The sequence below is a fragment of the Misgurnus anguillicaudatus genome, chromosome 15, assembly GCF_027580225.2.
Source record: "Misgurnus anguillicaudatus chromosome 15, ASM2758022v2, whole genome shotgun sequence".
In the NCBI taxonomy this organism is placed as follows: domain Eukaryota; kingdom Metazoa; phylum Chordata; class Actinopteri; order Cypriniformes; family Cobitidae; genus Misgurnus; species Misgurnus anguillicaudatus.
This window is the reverse complement of record NC_073351.2, coordinates 35055242-35080781: the sequence shown is the minus strand read 5'-3', so window position 1 is coordinate 35080781 and position 25540 is coordinate 35055242. Positions and strand designations below refer to the sequence as shown.

The 25540-nt window shown below is 38.1% G+C and overlaps 1 protein-coding gene across 3 annotated transcripts in view; it reads left to right on the top strand.

Annotated features, from left to right (window-relative positions):
• Positions 1–324: 324 nt before the first annotated feature.
• Positions 325–25540, top strand: part of zbbx (zinc finger, B-box domain containing) — a 75682-nt gene continuing 50466 nt past the window's right edge. For 2 of the 3 annotated variants that reach the window (XM_055174359.2, XM_055174360.2), the window contains exons 1-7: positions 325–454; positions 1164–1280; positions 3504–3617; positions 11522–11618; positions 11809–11860; positions 13801–13913; positions 17724–17819. In XM_055174359.2, the coding sequence (XP_055030334.2) occupies positions 1219–1280; positions 3504–3617; positions 11522–11618; positions 11809–11860; positions 13801–13913; positions 17724–17819 (534 nt within the window). In that variant the 5' untranslated portion in view covers positions 325–454; positions 1164–1218. Of the gene's footprint in view, positions 455–1163; positions 1281–3503; positions 3618–11521; positions 11619–11808; positions 11861–13800; positions 13914–17723; positions 17820–25540 lie in introns of those variants that run through there. The other variant, XM_055174361.2, reaches the window with a different exon arrangement.

The window sequence follows — 25540 nt, the reverse complement described above, 5'->3', positions numbered from 1 at the left end:
TGTATGTAAGTATGTATGTATGTATGTATGTATGTATGTACAACTAGTATGCATGTATGTACGTTAATTTTTTTTTTCAAATGGATGATTTGGACTGAATAATAAGGCAGCAAATAAAAGCCCAGAAAATATGCAAACATTTTAATTACTATTTAAAAAGCATCTCAGAGTAAAAGTTTGCTTGATAAAATGACAGGAAAGGCTGACTACACAGGTGATGTAAATTACAAAATAGTTTTATTTCTGATTAGTCACAGCATCATTTATATAGTTACATTTGTGTTATTTTATAATTTAAACGGGGTTTTTATTATTGTAAAATGTGGGGAAAATATAAACAAAACCGAACTCGTCTCTAACAGCAACACACCAACTATCGCGAGATGACGCGTTGCTATGCGACAGCCGTACACAGTTTCCACAAGCAGCGCTTCAGGAAGACAAACGCGTTAAAGTAAGTGACAACTCAATGCTTTCAAACGCAGTCTCACACTTATATACAGCATTGCTATTTAAGTTTAATCGTTTGTATACACGTTTATTAAATAACAAAAAGCCCGTTTTTGAAGCTCATCAGCACCATTCGTTTGGTTTTGCTCTGCTCTTAGATAATGCTAACATCCAAACGCAGTGGCTGCCAAACTAATGGGTATAACGTTATATTTAAACGCTTTTTTTAGTTTGGATAAACATTTAGTACTAACATACGTTTGTAAAGCTTTATTGCACTTTACAAAAACTACGGTGATATCAATGTGTGGGAAAGTATTGGTGTGTAAATTGAAATATGTAAAATGGCAATTGCAACACACAAGATGCTTCTTTGCTACATTATGGTATTTACATACACAGTAGAGTGCATTCAGTTTTTGACAGTAATCCCAATGTCAGTGTGTCTCACTCAACCTGAATGATATATAATTTTGCATTACTTTATGAACCATAAATACATTACATTACATTAAATACCATGTGTTTTTATATCATACTGCAGTATATAACTATGGTAAACATTTAATACTATGGTATATAAGATAAGTTTGCTTCATTGCATATGCACTATTTGACTTGTGTTCACTTCTGTGGCCTCTTTATGAATGAATTCAGTTATTTTGTGCTACTTTGTGCTGTGTTTTTGTCACTCAAAACTCTTTTCCTTTCAGGACACTTGAGTGGAAATTACAGCCTGTGAAGCTTACAGTCTGATCGCAGAGCACCATGAATTTAAACAACTTTGTGGTTCTTCCCAGCAAGCCGAAGTCAATGAAGTTAAATGTCAGGTTTGCACAGTTGCTTCCTTTCAGTTTATTTTCACGCTTCAGATTTTTCACATTAGCAAGTTAGATGTGGTCTTTGCAAATGGAGGAACTCTTTTTCCTGCCTTATGTACACTACTCAACATTTGAAGTGGATCAAAAAGTTAAAGGATTACTCCACTTTTATAAAAAAAAAAAAATCCTGATAATTTACTCACCCCCATTTTATACAAAATTTTGATGTCTTTCTTTGTTCAGATGAGAAGATTTTTTTCATTCCAATCCTTTCCAGGATTTTTCTCAATTTAATAGACTTTATTGGACCTCAACAGTTTACAGTTTCAATTGCAGTTTAAAATTGTAATGTCAATGCAGCTTCAAATGGCTCTAAACAATAGTCTCTTTCACACATACAGTCTTTACTGGTAATTTACTGGTAAATTGCAGTTAACAGATCATGTGTGAACAGAACCTTTCCGGTAAATCAGTGCTCCCAATTTACCAGTAAGACAGGTTGTAAGATTACCAGTAATTTACCGATAAGCGCTGTGTGTGAACGAAAATTATAGGATTACCGGCATTTAGAACGGACGACGTCAGACCGTGCTGACAGCTTCGGGCCAATCATAGCGTTTTAATACAGATGACGCGTTTACCCCCGCACTGTTTACTGACGTTTCCACACACATGCTGCTTGAAAGTTGAGCACACCTGCAGTTTACGTCCACATTTCTTCACCAAAGTTGATAAAAACAGCTGACCACCGAATTGCCGACGTCCTTAGCATGCTCTATGTGAAGCCTAAAGTGCAAACAGTACTGTTGTTAAAAACGCGTTTTCTGTTTGACGTCGTCTCATTCAATGTTGTTTGGTCATGAGCAACTTCGCGACTGTTTACCACAAACGTGAAAACAACAAAATACGGACCGTGGATGTGAACGACGTGGATTGTTTACAAATACAACACTGAGCTCGCCGCGTGCTACAGGTACTTCCGCTCATGGTAATTTACCAGAATTACTGTGTGAAAGAGGCTAATGTCAAACGAGGCATACGGGTCTTATCTAGAGAAATGATTGTCATTTTCGGCAAGAAAAAAATTGCACTTTTAAACAACAATTTCTCATCTTGCACTAGCTGTGTGACGCACCAGCCCAACCTTATGCATTGCGTAATCACGTCGAAAGGTCACGCATGACGTATGTGAAACTACCGCTTCAGTGTTTAAAAGTGTGAAGAAAGAGGACCATTCTGAAGTTGTTGTATGTGAAATGATACTAGTTAATGTCTTAGTGTCAGTTTATTGTTTAAAATGGTCTGCAAGTGTGCATTTCACATAACGGGTGACCTTTCGATGTTCTTACGTAATACGTAAGGTCGCGTTGGCGCATCACACGTCTAGTGCAAGACGAGAAATTGTGGTTACGCATGGTGATTTGGTTTGTTGTACCAAAGAAATAAATATTTTTCTATAAAAGTATGTGGTCACCTTTTAATACATTTGGCTATTTCAGCTACATCCATTACATTAAATGAAGCATACTGCCTAGCTTTTCTATGGTTTAAGCCAGGGGTGTCAAACTCATTTTAGGTTAAGGACCGAAAGGTAAATAACGTCACCATTTGAGGGACGGATACTTTTTTTTAAACCTAAGTGTGCTGCAGGCATTATGCTTTGAAATCGTGCTTGAATCGTTTCTTTGACCACCAGATCAACATCACCAGTTTTAGAGTACGTGCTACTCTCATTTCTATGTGAGTCCAGACCAGCCACAATATTTATTAGTAGTAACCCTTGTAGAAACTAGAACCCACTGCCGTTCGTCGTGTGTTGCCATTGCGGCTTGTTAAGGCAGAAACTGATTCATGGGTGTTTCACATGGTACGCAACAGGCAGCAGAATTTCCGTACGGCTGCCACTTTTCTTCTCACCTGCTTCAAAGAGCCATGCCCGCGGAAACGTCAAGATTTTTGGATGCACCAGCACCATGTGCGGTCTACGCTCCACCTGTCAAACCATCCGTGTTTTGTCGCTCTCCTGTTGAAAATTAACTAGACACTCGCAACTGCCGCGTCCCACCTGAAAGGGATTTTAAAATATTAATGTAATATTTCATAAACTGTATAAATCATCATGGAGGCCAGATTGGACACCTTGGTGGGCCGTGTTTTTACACCTCTCGTTTAAGCTGATTCAGATATGTATCTAAAAATATTTATCAGATGTGTGTGTATATTTTTTACCAGGAATCTTCGGGAGCTTCGTATGGAAAAGTTGCAGCTGGATCAGCAGACCAAAGAGATGGAGAGCAAGCTGGAGGAGCTGAGAGAGCGTATGAGTCAAGAGAAAGAGGAGAGAGAGTGAGTAAGACAATAGTAAAATTCATGAATTCATGAGCCTAAAAGAGAGAGTTTTGAGATAAAGGAGAAATGTAAACAATGATACATAGGAAAAGAGAGCAGATGAAAACTAAAAATTGGTGAAGTTAAAGTTTGGAGGCAAGCTAGAACTAGAAGATGGTTAAAGTGACAGTTCACCTGAACATACAATGTCATTATTAACCAATTGTGGGTTATGTTTCTTAATAAAGAGGAAGCAAAGACACTTAACATATAATAAGAGGCTGGAATCAACATGCATATGTGGCCAAGGTAGCAAAAGCAGGCAGGAATTTGAGAGAAATAGTGAAGGAGACACAATCAGCTTTACAAACCTGAATTTCACACAATGTTCCTGGAGGTGATCTGGAGAGAAGGTTTGGCTTCTGAACGCTCTGCTGATGGAATCGGCGTTGCCATCGAGTCGAGGGAAATTGAGTCATCGGCTCCAGTTTCTCTGCACCGCCATGCTTGTCTTCCCATTTCTCCCAAACAAATTAAGATTAAGTGGGACCCTACGCCAAAATGAGGAAGGCATGAAATTAGTTTCCTGTCAAAATTAAAGAATAGGAAAAAATAACATCAGTAGTTAATATTTTGATATCGCTCTCTCCTCTCAGCCTGGCCTCTTCTTTCTACTTCATTAATAACACTAAAATATGACCCATGTAGGTCCACCTCATGAATTTATAGTGGCATCTGTTTTATGGGTTTGTATCAGCTCATAACTCATAACAGGGATGGAAACACCATGGTATTAGGGTAGATACAGTGAATAGATGATTACATTTCAACACACTTTAATGTGAATGCATGCAATTGAATAAAAATGCATGCAATTGAATAAAAAAAATTAAGTTATCTGCGACTTTGAAGAATGTTTCGGCTTAATATAAGTGGGGTCCAACGACTGCATTTGTGGCATTTATGTTGGTTATTGAAGAAAATAAAGTCTTTATTCCTCAGTTTTTTTTAAATGGAAGAAAACTATAGGGCACTTATAAAGTAAATATAGGCTGGTCAATAAACATTACATTGTACAGTGTTTTTAAGGCCCACCCACAGAAATAATGCCAAACCAGTTCATCCAGCTAGAAAACTTTACAGCTCTAATATTAAACCGATTTTTACTGAATAATTCAAACATTTCTGCTTTTCAAGCTCTTTGCTTTGATCGTAAGTGCATTACAGGTACCGTGATTTTTGCTTTTTGTAGATACTGAGGGTTGAAATCATGATAATCAACATCATACATCAAATGCTGCTGGTTCAGTTTAGCTTGTATGAAACCCAGCGGAAAAGCGGAAAGACAGCTGGAGACGATACAATAAAGCCATTGTTGTGAGTTCTTCTCGGGAACTGACACCGTCAATTATAACCCCATATATCAATAACACACAGGAGCCCTTCGCCATAATCCGATGAATACAGCGGGGATGCAGCTTGCCTCAATGCCCCTGAGATCTGAACCCGCAGCCTCATTTCTTCTGCCGTGTACCGGAACTGTCATATTAAGAGATGTTAGCGGTACTATATCTAAATTACGAATGCCTCCGTACGGAAGTTTTTAAACAAAACCGTTTTAGATTAGTTTTTATCCGAGGTCATTAATCAAAGCAGAAGTTCTGTTGCGGGAGCTGTGCTGGGAATGGTTGATGTTATCTCGCCGCATGCTGAACCGCCTCTGTTTATCACAGCGCAGGCGAAGCACTAAAGGGCCACAGGTGAATTTATACCAGCAGATGAGAGCTGATAGACTCCGGCCTTCAGCGTGCTCAGTGGGCGTCTGAGATGTGTTCACAAACTAGGGTGCTTGCACAAACTTGCCATGTACTTTAGTGTTCTTTTTGTAATGTTTGATACTGTAGTTATCTGTTCTGCTGTGTTCTTAAATCTTGTCAACAAGCAAAAGTTTACTATTGTCTCCTAAAGCACAGAGTAAATATTTTACGTGAACATACGCGCACAGTCGAACGCGCGCCTTGCTAAGTATAGTTTATTTGACCCGTACGTGTACACAGACGTTCGACACATGCACATTACGACAAATTGCAATGCATTTCCTGGGCTACATACTACATTTTCCTGTAGGCACATGCACAACCTACGGATATAATGTACGGGGGTTCCAAAAATCTGACGGTGTGCGTGTACAGTACACGTCTCTCCTGATGCAGAAAATTGCGTCACGCCCTTGCGTACGCATAAAAACAGATCATATTTCGGCCTTAAAGGTACACTTTGTAACTTTTAGAAGGATCTCCTGACATAATTGCAATCTAATATTACCTTACCGTGGGTTCACACCAGCCACGTTTGAGGCGTCAAAATCGCGTCTAGTTTGCCGCTTGAACATTTTGAATACATCTGCACGTCTAGAGCCAAGTACACATGCAGAAAAAGCAAGCATTTGACTCGCGTCAGAGGCGAAATCTGCTTCTTGTGGGAGGGGCAAGTGCTATGCGGTTGTCTGTTTGCAAGATTCATCGAGAGAGTTACCGGTTTGTATTTGGCCACCTTACTATAGGGGGAAAATAGTTTAAAAAACGGCGGGAATGCCGTGAAATGTGTATTTACAACTTACCAGGTTGCCCAATGTCCTCACTGACACTCTTTCAAGCGAGGTCCATTTTATTCCTGTCTCTATAGAAATAAGAACTTGTGTGGTATAGCTCCGGGTGACTGCTCACGGACAATATCAAGCGTTCCTCCATATTGAATGAGTGACTCCGGGTGGGGCTGCTGCCACAGCAGCAAGCAGGCTCCTGATTGGTAAACGCGGTGCGAAAATCCGCCAAAGTTCAAATTTTCAACTTGGGCGTTAGCCGCAAATTCGTGTCAAACGCAAAATGCACAAAAAGCACCATTCGCGCGTAACGCGCCAGATGCTCAATTCGCGCAAACTAGACACGCAAATGAGGCAGAATCGTATCTACCGTGCCGCTAAACGCCTCATTCGCGCCGTGAGACCTCCAGACGCGCGTCAACGTGCCTTCACATTGACTTAACATTGAAATCACTCGCGCTTGACGGCTGTACCGCAGCTGGTGTGAACGCAGCATTAGAATGAGCCGTTTATATATACATACACAGCGGGTCCCCTACATGGAAGTTGGTGTCATGTTTCTACAGTAGCCCTAAATGGACAAACTGTATTACAGAATTCGTTTTAGCCATACTTTGTTTCATTTTCAGACATTAGCATATGCATTTTGAAATTGAGGAATGATCTGTTGGTTGCAATTCGCAATCTCACCATTAGATGCCGCTAAAATTTACACACAACAACTTTAAGTCAACTTAAGGTAACCACAAAGACAAATTTGCTTTTATATGGCACACATATAGTGCTTGCTCCTCTTAAAAAGTGTAATGTTTATTCGCAAAAGTGTCCCAATCAGTGTTGGGTAAGTTACTCAAAAAGTAATTAATTACTAGTTACTAATTACATCTTCAATCATGTAATTAGATTACTTTACAAATTACTCTCTCCAAAAAGTATTTAATTACTTATTACTAATTACTTTTTAAATCCTATTTAGTTAACGATACAAGGATAGGCTTGAAATGGCTCAAAGAAATAATATATAACAGTACATCAATTATTCTGGTCCCACTTTAGGGTCCAATTATCTCTATTAACTAAATATTAACTACTTTTGCCTCAATACTCCAACTACTGCTTATTAATACTAAAAAAAGTTGTTAATTTTAAGTATTGGTAGAAATTGGATGTAGAATAAGGTTTTGCAGAATCAGGCTTTAATATGTGCTATTAAGTATTAATAAATAGCCAGCATCTCATTAATATTAATGCTAATAATCAACCAGTGAATAGTGAGAATTGTAAACTTAAACCATGTTAAATCCACTATTGTATTATACTATACATAATTGTTTAAGAGTCCATACACAGTATTTAGTTACATCAGAAGTAACTGTAATTAGAGTAATCCCTTACTTTACTTTTTCAAGGGAAAAGTAATTAAATTACAGTAACTAATTACTTAGTAACTAGTTACACCCAACACTGGTCCCAATACATGCATCTACTATCCTATGGTATAATACAACATTTGCAACTCGTAAAAATGAAGTTTGGCTTCAGAAAACTATTTTTTTGGCTGTATGTGCAGAAGCATGCATTTGGCCCCCTTAATGAAAATATTTAAAATGAACCAGACAAACCTAAACATAACCATCACCAAATCACCACTAACCAGCCTAGAGCTACTTGGAAGTTCATACTGGTTAGACTTTCAGCAGGAGCATCTTCTGTGCTTTTCCAGATGTTTCTTTCATATGAGAAATCTGAAAGTACAAAGACTGTCAACTGGTCTTACTTTCTGAGTTTATGTAGTTTTTATCACTCTAAAAATTTGATTTAACAGAAGGTTAAGTGTGCAGTCATGTAACCTTTCACCTTTCAGTCCTTTTGTCATCACACACTGGACAGCCTGGTAGGTGAAAAGTTTGTCTTGTTGGTTTGCACTTGATGATAATCCGCCAGTTGTTAGCACAACTGCCACGTCGCTTGTGCGTTTTCCTATAGTGCTGACAGGCAGACTCGTACGCGGTTAATCCCCATCCCAAACACCCGTCTCCATCAGACTGATAAAGGCCAGCACATAAATGGCTCCTAATAAGAGTGGACAGCATGCAGAAGGAACGTCTTATACTCCCGCAGGCCCTTTCCCAATACTGTCCCTGCATAATATAAGATGGGTTTTAGTGAAGCTGGTGAGCTGTGCAGTATGTGTGCTTTTAATTATTAGTGGTGCAATGCTAAGGCAAACATCACTGTTTATATTGCTCATACTTATGATTGAGAATTTAAACTAAATGCTTTCCATACACTACAGTATATGGGTTGCTCTGTGACATTCAATTTGATTGGCAAACAGAAAAAGTGGGAGCTCTAATTGGCTTATCAATAATCTGACTGAGAAGTTTTATTAATATAATGTTTAAAATAAAAAGTGAAATGTATTTAGCATTTTTGCACGTTTCTGTTTGGTCAGATGTTAGTGGTCCAATTTAACTATGATTTAGTTTTAATGATGACAACATTATTAAGCCATGAAATGGTTGATCTATTATGTAACTATCACCAGCGTTCCCTTGAGAAGACACAGGTTGCTGTCAAGTCACTGTCTATTAAATCAACAGCTAAATGATAAATTAGTTGACTATTAATTAGTACAGTAAATAGCTCACACATGAATGCATATCTTGCTTTTGTCTGAGCACGTGAACATGCATTTTAACTAGGGTTGCAATAGTCTGGGAATTTTCAAGGCTGGAAAATTTTCATGGGAATTAACAGGAATATATGGGAATACATTTTAATAAATGGGAATATATGGGAATATATGGAAATTAATGGGAATATATAGGAATAAACTAGAAATTTGAATTTTTTTTTTATTATTATCACCTTTATTTAACCAAAAAGAAAACTCATTAAGATTAAAAATCTCTTTTTCAAGAGCGTTCTGGCCAAGACAGGCAGCAGCACAAATTAACAAGGTTACAGACATAACAACAAGAAACATGTAACATAAAACAAAGTACAATAAATAGTAAATTACAAGGTTATAAAATATCCAAATTTTCATATATATATTATCTCATGCGATAAACAACAGCAAGGATCATTCCAATAATCAATCGAAGCATTTACATCCATTTTGAGTAGCCTCCAAATCATTTAAAAGTAGTTTAAAAACACCTAAAGAAACTGGCTCCTTAAGATTCAAAACTGTTTGCAGCTGATTCCAAGCACAGGGGGGCGCATACTTAAAAGCCCCTTTTCCCAATTCAGTCCGAACTTGAGGGACAGATAAAACTAGTAAGTCCTCAGAACGAAGACAATATCCTGTACCTTTCTTTTTAATGTAAGATTGAAGGTATGGAGGAAGCAGACCGAGAATAGCTTTATAGATAAAAATGAACCAATGAGTAAGTCTACGTGTAGACAATGCAGACCAACCAACCCTCTCATACAAAGAACAGTGATGAGTAAGTGCTTTAAAATTCATGTATTTTCGTGTAAAATTATCAGTATTACGTTTCTTTAAAATTTGTATTACCTTGCATGCATGTCTGCTTATGACCAAACAAAATGTTAATATATGTTTGTATGTGAAATACACTCACCTAAAGGATTATTAGGAACACCTGTTCAATTTCTCATTAATGCAATTATCTAATCAACCAATCACATGGCAGTTGCTTCAATGCATTTAGGGGTGTGGTCCTGGTCAAGACAATCTTCTGAACTCTAAACTGAATGTCAGAATGGGAAAGAAAGGTGAAGCAATTTGAAGCGTGGCATGGTTGTTGGTGCCAGACGGGCTGGTCTGAGTATTTCACAATCTGCTCAGTTACTGGGATTTTCAACTAGGGTTTACAAAGAATGGTGTGAAAAGGGAAAACATCCAGTATGTGGCAGTCCTGTTGGTGAAAATGCCTTGTTGATGCTAGAGGTCAGAGGAGAATGGCCGACTGATTCAAGCTGATAGAAGAGCAACTTTGACTGAAATAAGAACTCGTTACAATCGAGGTATGCAGCAAAGCATTTGTGAAGCCACAACACGCACAACCTTGAGGCGAATGGGCTACAACAGCAGAAGACCCCACAGGGTACCACTTATCATCACTACAAATAGGAAAAAGCGGCTACCATTTGCACGAGCTCACCAAAAATTGACAGTTTTGCCTGGTCTGAAGAGTCTCGATTTCTGTTAAGACATTCAGATGGTAGAGTCAGAATTTGGCTTAAACAGAATGAGAAGATGGATCCATCATGCCTTGTTACCACTGTGCAAGCTGGTGGTGGTGGTGGTGTAATGGTGTGGGGGTTGTTTTTTTGCCAAACTTTAGCCCCTTAGTGCCAATTGGGCATCGTTTAAATGCCACCGCCTACCTGAGCATTGTTTCTGACCATGTCCATCCCTTTATGACCACCATGTACTCATCCTCTGATGGCTACCTCCAGCAGGATAATACACCATGTCACAAAGCTCGAATCATTTCAAATTGGTTGACAATGACAATGACAATGAGTTCACTGTACTAAAATGGCCCATTCTAAATAATGCTTTCAGCACCTTGTTGAATCAATGCCACGTAGAATTAAGGCAGTTCTGAATGTGAAAGGGGGTCAAACAAAGTATTAGTATGGTGTTCCTAATAATCCTTTAGGTGAGTGTAGTTTATATACATCTCCCAAAATTTCCCATAAATTCTCGTTAAATTTCCCTAGATTAGGTTTCGATGGAAAGTGTCTGGAAATTTCCTGGAAAGTTTTCGCCCCTTTGCAACCCTAATTTTAACAGAGGTACTGTAGTTCTGCCAAAATGTCACATGACCCCCGGTCATGCGACGAGCACACCTTTTATGAAAAGTCTTATTTTAGATGATGGAAACAACCTAAAAGTGGCACTAACCTGCAGGAAAGAAACATTTTAAGAGCATAGTTGCTGCTTCAAAACAAAAAACCTATTATTTTGGCAGAGGCATATAATATACATTTCTGTTCTTTGAACATACTGAGGCCTGCGGCTCCATTGCAACATGACAACCCATCCTAAACAAACAGCCTCCTCCACAATCATGATGTGAATTATTTAGGCTGTTGATTTCATGTGGCAACCAAAACAACACATCAGAAAACAGACTTCCATCTCTGTATGTGTATGAATTATGCAGGAAAAATGCTGTAATGTTCTGTTTGTGTTTGTTTTCTATACTATGATATGTGCATAATTAAAGGTTATCAATCAGTTTAAAGAGTTAATAGGACACCTCAACAAGTCACAGTATAAATATTATCCAGTGTTCCAGTTCTGTGTTGATCAGCCGTCTTTGAAATTCCCACACAGGAAAACGGGTGCATCCCGCTGGCGTTCCGCTCAGCCCAAAGTTCTCGCCCCAGCGTTCCACAACGCCAAGACTAACAAGGAGAATGCAACTCAAAGAGTAAGAGATCACCTTTTCTTCCTGGCACAGTAATAAAATCTGCCTATCTTGAGATCAGATCGGGTCTGCCTGCTCATTCAAACCAGAGTTGGTCTCAAATCTTGGACACAGCATCTAAAATAAAGTGCAAAAATGATTCCCTGCTGGATTTGGTGATAATGTGGTGTTTGAAATATGTTGTTTTGGCCAGCTCTCTCCAGGAAAAATGAAGATTAGAGTGCTGAAGGATGAGCCTTTGCCAGGTGGGTGGACTTGAATCTGAGATCTGCTTTGCTCGGCGCTACTTGAAGCTTTTGTTTTGTTTCCAAATGTATTACTTTAACACTGCACACCCTACTTTTCAGTCGTGTTTTTCTACTAAGTAAAAGTCATTTATAACTTTGTTTTTAACTTCAGTGATCTGCCTAGAATCAGATATTGTAATTTTGCTTCCTTTTATGCAAAAAATGAAGATACTAGAATGCATTGCAACAAGCTTATAGTGCGTTCACACCAGACGTGAATGAAGCATTAAGCACAAGTGCTTTACATGTTAAGTCAATGTAAAGATGCATGAGAGACATCATGCGGCGTGATTTGTGCGAATGAGGTGGCATGAATGATGTGGGGCGATTAGCTTGAATGAGCCAGCATGAATGACGCGGCATGAACGACGCAGCACAAATTTTGTGTGTTTGACGCATGTAACGCAGGATTTAAAAAATCTGAACTTTGGTCGATATTCGCGCCTCATTTACAATCAGGAGCTTGCTTTAGTAGTGACATGATTATGACATAGCGAGGTGAAATACGAAACAACAATGGAGGACAAAATCATAATCCCTGTATGTGGACACCCGGAGATGTACAACACATCTTCATACTTTTATAGAAACAGGAATTAAAAGGATGCTTGGAAGAAAGTGGGTGAGGAGGTCGGACAATCTGGGAAGTTTTAAAAAAAGATTTCTCAATTTGAGCTATATGTATATACATATTGAAACTACAAGCTAGCTAAAGCAGGCAAATTGAGCATATTCACGTCTGAATTTAATCCCGCCCAACTATGCGCAAATAGCGCAATATATTCGCGTCTGGTGTGAACGCACAGTTAATAGTAAAATTAATACACAATGGTGCCTAGGGCAGATCCACTGGAGTGGCATGGGGTTGGCACCCTAAGAAACCCTAAAAAAAACATTGCCATCCCATATGTATAAAATATACATTTGAATCAGTTTCTTTGACCGTTTTACAGCAACAATGCTTCAATGTGATGGAATGAAAAGACCACGTCCCGATAAATTTAGGGCTGGGTATTGTTAGGAATTTCACAATTCGATTCGATTTCGATTCTTGCGGCTTCGATTCGATTCGATATTGATTTTCTTGCTTCGATATCGATTCAATAATAAGTCAATACACGAGCAATTAAGTACCTCAGTTTATTTTTAAATAATGTGTGTAGTATTACTAATGTTTAAGAACAAATTGACCCCAGCACGTTTCCTGTCATGGTTTATTTAGCAGTGTGACAATGCTTACAGACCACTTTAGTTTTATCCACCTCGTCATTTGTTACCGGCTTACAGTAGAACCCAAAATGAGCCCAAACATCGCCTTTTAACGTTGATGGTGCAGGCTTGAAAGAAGTGCTGCTGTTTGCCATCTTTGATCTTTTTGTTTTGATAAAGCGCGTCTTGTACAACGCTGAACGCTCTCACTGGAGTGTTTCCCACAGCGCCGCCACTGGCCGGGGGGGCTGAATCGATTCTTAGGATTTGATGAATCGATATTGAATTGAGAAACAAATAATTGCAATGCACTGATGAATCGATATTTTTACCCAGCCCTAGATAAATTATGACAAGATAACACGTCTTTCTAATACAGTGATGTCCAAACAAACGACTCTTATGAACTAATGTGAATCAGTTTTAGTGAATCAGACACATTCAATGCAACCAACATTATCACTGATAACGAACACATGACTCTATTCAGCTCTTTAACAAATCGAAGCATTTGTTTCAGCTTGCATCTTCAGGATTGTCCAAACTTTTGACAAGTGACGACACGTGACAACAATGCATTTTGCACAGTCAATAAAGTTGCACATTAAGAAATGGTGGGCAAATAGATTGAAATGTCTGTTATAAAATATTGTGTGGTGTTTAAGTTGTTTGTGTTTGTGTAAACTCAGTTGTACAGAAGCAGGTGGTGGGACAACCGGCTGTCAAAACACAGGGTGCACACAGAAAACTCAGACTGAAGGGTAAAGTGTGTGGACAGTGTGAAGTTCAGCTGGCTGGACTGGTGAGTTTACATCTATTCTGTTATACGAGCTGTTATATAGTATACTTATAACTCAAGCTATCATGCTGTCTTCCGTTATGCAGCTATCTAGACAGCAACTCAGACAGTAAGCCAACAGACCACGATGCATATTGCACACAAATATGTTAAGAGCTGGTTCCAATCTGGCTGGCTGGATTTCAGAAAGTCAAAGTGCACAGGTTTTTATCAAAGTTCTCAGACTGCTGCTTTGAGCACTTTGGAGGAAGTACTGATAACTGGATTTGCCAAAGTGGCATCAAACCTTTGGAAGATACTAAGTGCGGACTAATTAGCAGTTAAACCAGATATCAATGAGCAGAATTGAGTGTTTGTGAAATTGTCATTATTTATTACCTCGGGACATGCAGAAGTTCTGATCACAAGTCTTTTTGCTTTCTCAGAACCAAAAGCAGGGCGGTTATAACCGGGTCCATATTCAGACATTCATAGTAGTTGATTGCATTTTAGGCATTTTCAAAAGATACATACAGTATAAAGATTTAAACGTTAAGTGAAAAGATTGCTGTGTCTGAATTGAAGCGTTTGTATGATGCAGTATGCCAAATAATTGTAATCTGCATAATGCTTCAGAATCTAGCACTCAGAACTGGACTGCAAGATTGCACTGCGATTGCATGCTGCAAATTGCGTTCATCACTAATGCACTTGTTGGTGAATTTTACTGTTATGTGATTTGCATAATACTTTCATGAATTGGAGTGTAAACAAACTGCTTTCGATGGGCACAATTCATTCCTAGTGAATTTCCTCTCAGTCATGTCATTTTGTAATATTATTGTGGAAGATCAGAACATCTTTAATCATTGTCCCCCCAAAAAAATTCTGGTTGCATAAATTGCATCCTACAAAATGTTTTTGGGAAAAAGAGAGACTGAGAAAGGTGCACTAAAAGTGTCATTGTTTTAGCTATGAACCTTTAAGCTAGGTGATTCATTACAGGCACCAGTAGACTCAATTCTCAGCAAGCCATAACCGAGACAGTGAATTAACGACTAATTATAGATCAGATATAGTCCAGGTTTGAGTAACCCCACTTCTACCCTAAATAACATTTAACATTTATAACGTAATAACATTTGGTTACATGCCGTTTTTGCCAAATAAACCCATACGGCAAAAATATATATATATATATTCAAATATAATTGTACATGTATTTAAAAATAAAATAAAATTGCCAAACAATGTTAGAGTATGTTTACAAATTATATGTAATTTTAAAATATATATTAAATTATAAATATATATATTTTTTGGCGAGTTTTTAAAATTGTATATTTTCACGTTTATTCACGTTCATTTATATTCACGTTGCATTGAAAGAAAAACTTCTATAAATAATATATATATAATATAATATATAATGTTATAAACCTGTAAATGTAACATTAAAATTACATTTATTTTCAACAGCAAAAATATACTTATAATGTTATATTTTAACTCCGCCAGCGTTTTAAAAAAAAGTTGCCAGCCAGCGCCAGCGTTTTTCATGATTTTCACCAAAGTTTAATGCCTTCCAGAAAATTTTCTTCTTTAAATATATAAACATACAATATACCAAATGAAAGAACAGACCCTCTGCTTTCAAACAAACAAAAAAAAAAAAAACGTTTCATCCTACCTTCAGTGGTTCTTTTGTAATCAGCTTTTGAATATGGGTAGGTTTCTGCAAAAACACCACATTTTGAGCAAAAAGCACAGATAATTCCATTTTTGTGACGGACTTTTCATAGAGCGATCTTTAAAACAGACACGGACATGCAGCTGCTTGCCATAGGGCATTACTTCCGGCGGAAGGGCGCCACCTGGTGGATAATAGCGATATTGCGGAAAGACGGAAAATCTCGTCATTGGCGGGGAAGCGTTTTCTCTTAATTGACGAGATATCTCATCAATGGCGGTGAAAGAGTTAAACAAACTTTTATATTTTGCTCATTTTTTTGCCATATGACTTGCAAAATGTATTTGTTGCCTCTGAAATGTATTCAGAAATATATGTTGATATATAAAGGTTAAAACTAAATCTATTTACAAATTCAAAAATATATTTAATTAAGCTTCACGTTCTACAAAATGTATTTAGCATATATTTAAAACATATTTTGGTCAAAGAAATATTTTTTTGTGTATGTATTATATTCCATAGTAAGCAAAGTCAACAGGTGTTCAAGGTGTTTGCTTTAATTTATTTAAAATTTTCTAAGCCTAGTTGCTTCGTGGTTGGTTAGACGTCTATTATGTTGCTTACACACTTTGCGTAAGTAAATCACAAAGTCATTGCAAAGGCGCGAACAGATGCAAACTCACACGAGCAATGTAAATTACGCAAATGAGGCAGCGCGTTTGCAGCAAAAACACATGCTATTTGCCTCAAACGCGTCTCTGCACAGTTTTAAAAATATTCAACTAAAGTGAAAATTCGCATGAGACGAAGTTTAATCTCGCGAGTAATCTAGAACGAGGAACGCGATGCTTCATGTTTGGTGTGAACGCAGCATTAGACTTTCACTGACAGCCAAATTTTGCCATGTTTTAGTCAAAATTGTTGCAAGCTGGGTTGGCAGCAGTAATCGCAAATACAATGTTTCTAGCACGAATACCCTCTTAAAAAAACAGTTTATAGAGAATGTCTTAGTAAAGCTGCGCTCATGTCCACTGATGTGCTGGTGTAATTTATGTCAACGGTGGTGTGCTGAAATGAGACCTTTTTTATGTGGCCATTAAAGGTGCCAGTAATGGACACAGCTGTAGATTCACAGAGCAGCACTGTATTTCCCCTTTCTTCATTCACCGTGTGTGTGTGGGGGGGAGTATTAAAGGGAACCCTGTCGCCCTGGGGAGATTTGGGGCTTTCATGCACTCTTCGGGTGTGGGTGAGGAGGGATAACTCTTTGGGAATCTAAAGTCTCGAGGGAAAATGTACCTGTGGAATTTGCACTGTGGCATTTGGCCGTCAAGGACAGAGAGAGAGAGTGTGTTAAAGTCTGTTTCAGTGGATTTATAGATGCGTAGAACTGAGAGTTCCTAGGGGTTCTCTTTATACTCGCGCACACACACAACCCTAAAGGTACATCCGAGCTACCTGCAGGAACAAATCTGAGACTAAAAACTTTGGCTAGCTGTGTTCAGAATGAAAAATAGTACTGCATACTGACTTCAAATAGTATGCAAACTTTTTGCATTTGGCAATGACAGTACGAACTGTATCTATGTTGTCTGTTTTGTGGGGTTTCACTCACTGATCTACTGTATATTGACGTCACAATTGTAAAACCCCCGCACCGCCATATTGGTATGCCCATACATTCTATTAAATTAATAGGACGTTATCATATTTTGATGTTAAAACTACTTTACCAGTTTCTGTTTTTATATCTGAAGTCTCCCTGTACATTATTACAACGGAAACGTCATAAGTATGTAGATTTTACTTTTTCAATTTGGGTGTTTTAAGCATAGAGAACTTTTAAGAAACTAATGAAAATCTTAAAAAAAAGTTTGGTTTATATATATCACAAAGGGTTTGTAACATCACACACGCACATAGAGAAAACTTGCCCATCAAATCGTCCTTCACACGCATTTTTAATCAGTAACAAAGTAATAAGATCCCTTAAGATCAGGGCAACCACATCTCCTGTTTTAATGCGTGTCGTGCATGTTTAAAAGGCAGAAAAAGTGCTATATATTTAAATAAACGTAAAAGTTATTGTAAAAGTACTTTGCCTGCAGTATTCTGAGTTTAATTGTTTATGTCTGTTTTAGATGTGCTCAGAATGTGGAGAGGATTACTGCGTAGGCTGTTTCGTCAGATTCCACCAGAGGGGGGCACTGCAGCGCCATCGAATGATACCCATACAGGTGAGTAGGTGTTTTGTAAACCCCCGTCCATCCCACACAAACGTACATAACCACACACACAACTGCACACGCCAGCGGCTGCAACCGAGAGCAAACGTCAGCACACACCAGATTTTGTTTCTCAGAATGGTTGGTCACCATTAGCAGACAATCTGCTCACTGTAACCCAACTCTGATTATACGCACCTGTTCCAGGGTTAGAGAGCAGCTACACAAACACAAAACGCACACATCCAGAGGACAACAGATGTGTGTTTACACTCACAGAGTCGCATATATCATCTGGAGTTTGTTTTAGAAACTTGAGTGGCCCCATGGTGAGGTGTTTGATTGAAGTTCTTATCAACTGGTCAATACATCCATCATCTCACCGGATCAGACCATTAAAGCAGGAGGACGGGAGTGATGTTGGGATCGCTCCTGTTCTGTTGAAGCAGATGCATGCTTCTTAAGGTTTCCGATTAGACACTGTGCTTTATATAAATTTTAAGAAATCAGACATAATAAATTTCAGACATTTGAAGCACTATTGCTGAAAATAATGGTATGGAACTAATACAAGTAAGTTTTACACGTTTCCAGGATAAAATTTAATGACTACCATCCTGATGTGTTGCCAAAAATGTATTGCTACATAAAAAGTCATCTTAGCAAGCGTTGCATAAATATTAAAGTTTTGGTGTTAAGTTCTAGGGCCCTATTTTAACGATCTGAAACGCAAGTGCGAAGTGCAAGGCGCAAGTGACTTTGTGGGCGGATCTTGGGCGCTGTTGCTATTTTCCCGGCGGGAGAAATAACTCTTGCGGCAGGCGCAAATCAATAAGGGGTTGGTCTGAAGTAGGTTTATTATTCATAGGTGTGGTTTGGGAGTCAGAACGTCATCCAACATTCCCTTTAAACGCAAGTGCGCAAGTTCCATGGCGGGTTGCTATTATTATGACGGATTTACCAGGCGCACGCCAGGAGCGGTTCACAGCTGAGGAGACCGACGTTCTTGTAGAGCAGTCAAAGACAGAGAAGTTGTTTTGTATGGGGATGGGAGAAACCCGCCCAAATCCGCGTAGATTAAACAGGCATGAGAGGAAATAGCCACAATTGTCTCATCAGCTGGCATCCCCGCAGGACGTTGCCCGCAAGCGCTACAATGATGTCAGGAGACGGGGGAATCCCAAGCTTGCCAGCATAAATCGGGCACGCCGTGTAACGGGAGGTGGATCTGCCTCTACACATGACCTGACGCCAGCAGAGGACATCACTGCGTCCACCTTCACCGCTGAAAGACAAGAAACGCAACATCCATACCCAGAGTACACTTACAAATCAAGTTCACATACATTAAGGTTTCTTATGAAAACATTTTAATTATTATTTACATAAAATAAGCGTAATACAGACACACAACAAACTTATGAAAATATTTGAATCGTTATGTGCATGATAATTTTTTAACGCAGCCACACAAAATAAATAAAAACTATCACCACAATGCTCACCACAATGATTTCCCTTATCTCATGTGTTAATATTTTTTTATTGTAACAATTTATGATTTGCAAAAATAACTGTTGCATCTGTGTAGATTAAATAAGCAAAGTGTGTGCGCGTTGTTCACGCTTTACATTATGGTCAAGCATGTGCCCTTAAAATAGCATAATGAACAATGCGCAACGAGCCACTGACTTTAGACTAGTTTTTCTGGTCAGTGGCGCAATTGTTTTTTGAAACTGCAAAATGCATCAGGGATGGTTTGCGTCGGAACACGCCTCCTTTTTTTGCGCTGAACCGCCCAGGGAGCGCAAGTTCATTCCCTAGTTTGCAGACGTGCGTCTGTGGAGGGAAAAACCCGCTGTGCGCCGGTGCAAAATACGAATAATACATGCGTCACTGACAAAGTCTTTTGCGCTGGGTGCAAGATAGGGCCCCTAGTGTCTTACTCTGTGTTCAACCTAAAAGTTTTTTTAATTCATTAAACCAGCATCCAGTGCATCCAGCTAAGTGGACCGGTATAGCAATAAACTCACCATGCTGAAGAGCATCCAAAAGTCCACTATAGTAATGTCCATCTAGATGTTATATTCTCCTTTAACACTTAATGGGCTCCATCATACACCCGGCGCAATGCAACGCAATGCACGACGCAAGTGTCTTTTTTTCTAGTTTCGACAACGCGGGTTTGCTTATCACACACATGGATGCACAGCAGCACAAAAAAACTCTTTTAAATACGGAAAATTAAAGGATTAAAATGTAAAAGATTATTATTGAGTATCTTGGACATAAATGAGGACCGATTATGAGACGTAAAGAACAGCTTCACCTGTAGCCTGGTAAGTAAATAAATGCTTTGCTTTAAACAAATGCATCTATTTTAAATGTTTTTAAATGCTTTCCATTGGATTTATTGTATATGATGACTCTCTATCTGTGGATATGGTGAGATGAGAAAATTTTTTAAGTAATGCTTTAAAAAAATTTAAACACGGAGCTGTCCGAGTGCTGAAATGCCTCTCCGCACGTTTGAAAATTCTTTATCTCTTGTTTGTATTTTTAGAGTACAAACCTTTTCTTGCATATTTGCTAATTTTTTTATGAGATTTAAAAAATTATGTAGGATATCAATACATTTACAGCAATTAAAGCCTGCTATTTTTACTTCAATGACTGAAAGAAGATGGATTTTAAAATCAATACAAATAAAAACAACAAATTTTTTTAACATTATTCTTAAACTGGTGGTCTTCTTCCTCAACTTTTCAGTTTACAAATAATTTTGCTTTCTAAATAAGGATTAGACATAGCGCCAGGCGCAACTGGCTTTTAAAGAGGATGAAAGCTGAGACTTTCATTGGTTTATTTCACAATATGCCCAAAACACACTCATTACGAAAATAGAAACAACCCTTTTAGGCCGTGCACTTGGCGCATAAACCATTTTTCCCGTCGTTAAATTAGCAAAAGTGGGTTCGGACATGCCCGTTTAGACCGTGCGCTTTAGACTGTGCTCTTTGATCTTTAAAATAGGGCCCTATAAGATCTATAAGAAATTCTGGACTCTAGTTTTGGCATGGACAGAAATCTGATGTCTCAGATCCATGTGATATCATTCATGTCTGTAACATGTGTAAGACTCTACATAGTAAACAACAGTTATAGCGATGTTTGCCTCAGAAAAAACTTTTAATACGAAGCATATTAATATATTTTCTCCTATTACACAGATGTGTGCTCATTAAATTAGCTTTATGCTCTGTGTGATTTTAATGTTATAGTTTCACTCTGAACTACAGTTTCACAATGAGCAAATTAAAGTATAAGGTTCATGTAATTTATTTGCAGTCTTATGCTTGTAATTGATATAACTCAGGCCACCAAGATAATAAAAATGCTATATAAAACATCCATAAACATTAATATATAGCTCTCTGCTGTTAAGCTGTGCATATGCGTGGTAAAAACTGTTATCAGTCGGTGTTACCTTGTTAACTTTGTGTTAAATGAGAATGTGAAATGTAGAAATTAATTCTGTAGAACCTACATTGCAAGCTCACACTTCTGATAATTTACTCACGCCCTTGTCATCCAAGATATTTATGTCTTACTTTGTTCAGTCGAGAATATATATATATATTTTTGAGTACAAACATTCCAGGATTTTTCTTCATATAGTGGACCTCAACAGTAGGGATGCACCGAAAGGAAAATTCTGGTCCGAAGCTGAATAAAATGGAAAAACTGTCTGAAGGCCCTACTACAAACAACCAAACATGTTTTATTTATTTTCCATTTTCCTAATTTTTGGCCAATTTTCTCATCATTACATTTTCACAAGTTACATTTTCAGAATGTATTTTTTTGCTATTTATTTCACATTATTTAAATTTTTTTTTTTGAACATTTCAGCATTTAATATTATACCTTTATACACCTGGTCACTTCTCTGACCAGACAGACTTGTAAAAACTCTTCCATTTACATTCAGCCACCTAAATGAGTCTTGGCTAAATGGATATTGATCCGATCTTTCATTCCCGCACAAAATGCAAATAACCTATTTAATACTCTGCCTTAAAGGTGGGGTGCATGATCTCTGAAAGCCAATGTTGACATTTGAAGTCACCTAAACAAACACGCCCCTACCCCAATATAATCTGGACCTTCTTTTGATAGACCCACCCCACACATACGCAACCCAGGCAATGATGTCGTTTAGTAGACACGCACCTTACTGCTGATTGGCTACAAGTGTGTTTTGGTAGTCGGCTCGACTCCCTCTTCCAAAGCGTTTTTCAGAAATCTTGCAATCCGCCTTTAAACTTGCAACGACACTTTTATGCAGCACTGTATGTTGAGTAGTGGACACTTCCTGCGTGCACAGTCAAGCACGAGTACAGGGAGAGAGATGGTGGCAAGTTTGAGCTGGAGCATGACATTTGTTAATGAACGTTTAATTTCTGGTTTAATATAAGCGTGTTTTTCATTGTAGGACTTTACTGGTTCCAGAAAGTTTTTATTTTATACTGCAGTTGCTTTCCATTCTTCCTCTTCTCATCTATGACATGAAATGAAGAGATAAAGTCTCTCATTCTCTGTGTTACAAATACCCAAGATTGCTGCTGCCGTGTCTTTCTCATACGCTGCATTGTGTCTTGATTTTAAATAATAAATGAAACATTCTCAAACACTTTAAATGCTTTCATCAACGTGTTTGCTGCATTTGCACTCCTCTCACTCTGCGCTGGTTGCTATTCGATCATGTCATCAAAATGTATTTCCGGTCTTTTCACTTGTTTGGCCGAACACTGACATTTTTTGCTATTTTCAGGCCGAAGAATTTCAGTTGCCAAACATTTGGTGTACCCTACTCAACAGTTTACAGTTTCAATACAGCTTCAAAGGGTTCTAAACAATCTCAGCCAAGACATAGCGGTCTTATCTAGCACCATGATCGTCATTTTCGGACAAAAAATACAAAAGAAGTACTTTTTTCTAACAGCTTCTTGTCTTGCACTAGCCATGTGACGCGCCAGAGTGACCTTACATATTACGTGATCACGTCGATAGGTCATGCATGACGTATGCAAAACTACCACTCCAGTGTTTACAAGTGAAGAGTTTCGTTGCAAAACGAGATAACCACCGTTTTGTTAATTGTTCAGAATTCACGTTTTTTGGTTGTGCATTCCAATTCATTTCAATGCAACTGCAGTTGGTTTGTTTTGATTTAAACCTTCATAACTTAAAAAATACAGCCAAGTAGCACAATAAAACAAAATAATAACATGATAACATAATAATAAACATGTTTTGACAAAAATGTTAAAAAATGGATTTATCTCGTTTTGCAACGAAACTCTTCAAGTGTGGAGAAAGAGGAACGCTTAGACACTGTTGTATGTGGAATGATATTAGTTAATGTCTTTTAGTCAATTTATTGTTTAAAACGGTCTGCAAGTTTCACATATGTAACGCGTGACCTTTCGACGTTATTACATAATACGTAAGGTCACACGCTTGCGCATCACACAGCTAGTGCAAGATGAGAAGTTGTGGTTTAAAAGTATTTTTTTGGTGAAAATAACGATTGTTTTACTAGATAAGACCCTTATGTCTCGGTTGGGATTAGTGTTTCAGTAGTCGGTACCGATACCAGTACAAATTTACGGTTCTCTGTACCAATTTCGGTAACAATGCAAAACACAAAAACATTAAAAACTATTTTATTAATACATTTAAATGTTAATATAAAATAATAATATAAAAGCATTGCTATTCTGTATAAAATGCATTTGTTGCTGAAAGGTTTCAGCAGCTGTTGTCTCTGTGTGTTTGCTGGGGTCCTTTATGCTGATGAACAACATCATCTGATGCTTTAAAAGACAAATACAAAAAAATTAAGTAAGACGACTGGTTGAACATAGATGCATATACAACATTAGATGACTGGCACTAAATAACTGTTTTTAAATACCAAAACTGAGATATTACATTTACAAAAGACTACATAGATTTAAGTACCTGCATGCATAAAACGAGAAACATTGCTAGCCGAACATTCATTACTTTCTAACACAATAATTTTGTATATACATGTCATCAAAAAGAGAAAAAGTGTTTCCTCATTTATTTTACACATGTAAAAGTTTTTAAAGCATTTCTGTTCTTTCTATAAGTTTATTAACGGTGCTTTATTTTAATCCAATATTAAAATGCTACAACACTCATAATGCAAACGCAATTAAAACTGAAGCTCACCTGCTTGAAGTCTAATGAATCCAGCCGACGCCTTTAATGTTTTTCCTCCTTCCATCCGGACACTTCACTTGTTCTCTTGGTGATGCGCTTTAAATCTGAAGTATTTCTGTAAGCTGGTAACGCGACTCTGCACGTCTTTAAATGATTTTGTGGAGTTCAGTGACCCTGCATTGCGAATCGCGTCGCTCACGTCTTCTTGTTGCGTGACGTCTATGAAAAGTTTTTGACTGACAACCTGTCAAACGGCACATTAGGTCCAGGTGGACCCGTTTGGACCCGGTTCCGCGATTGTTCCGGATTGTGTTATTTTTTAGTACCGGCTTGGTACCGAAGACCCGGTACTTTTGACAACACTAGTTGGGATCGTTTAGAGCCCTTTGAAGCTGAGCCCGCAAACTGTTGAGGCCCACTAAAGTCCAGTATATGGTGGAAAAATCCTGGAATGTTTTCCTTTAAAAAAGTAATTTTCTTTTCCACTGAACAAAGAAAAACATAAACATTTTGAATGACATTGGGGTGAGTAAATATCAGCATTTTTTAATGAAAGTGGAGTAATCCTTTAAAGGAATAGTCTACTCATTTTCAATATTAAACTATGTTATTACCTTAACTAAGAATTGTTGATACATCCCTCTATCATCTGTGTGCGTGGACGTAAGCGCTGGAGCGCACTGCTACACTTTGATAGCATTTAGCTTAGCCCCATTCATTCAATGGTACCATTTAGAGATAAAGTTAGAAGTGACCAAACACATCAACGTTTTTCCTATTTAGGATGAGTAGTTATACGAGCAAGTTTGGTGGTACAAAATAAAACGTAGCGCTTTTCTAAGCGGATTTAAAAGAAGAACTATATTGTATGGCGTAATAGCACTTTTGGGAGTACTTCGACTCGCGCAGTAACACCCTCCCTCTCCCATTATGAGAGTGAGAAGGGGAGCGGACTTTTCAGGCGAGTCGAAGTACTCCCAAAAGTGCAATTACGCCATAAAATATAGTTCCTCTTTTAAATCCGCTTAGAAAAGCGCTACGTTTTATTTTGTACCACCAAACTTGCTCGTATAACTACTCGTCTTAAATAGGAAAAACGTTGATGTGTTTGGTCACTTCTAACTTTATCTCTGATTGGTACCATTGAATGAATGGGGCTAAGCTAAATGCTATCGAAGTGTCGCAGCGCGCTCAGATGATAGAGGGATGTATCAACAATTCTTAGTTAAGGTAATAACATAGTTTAATATTGAAAATGAGTAGACTATTCCTTTAACTCTGGTGCATACAGAAAGCACACAGCACTCCAAATGCATGAGTATGTTTGTGCGTTGATGTGGTTTCAAGGTTCATTAATTGTACATTTAAATGTTTAATGCACAGTACAGGTTTGGTGTCTGTCCTCCTCTTTCTAAGCGAGGGTGACCTTGCATGTGTCCCACATAAATGCTGTCCTCATGTTAACATCCCACCACGCT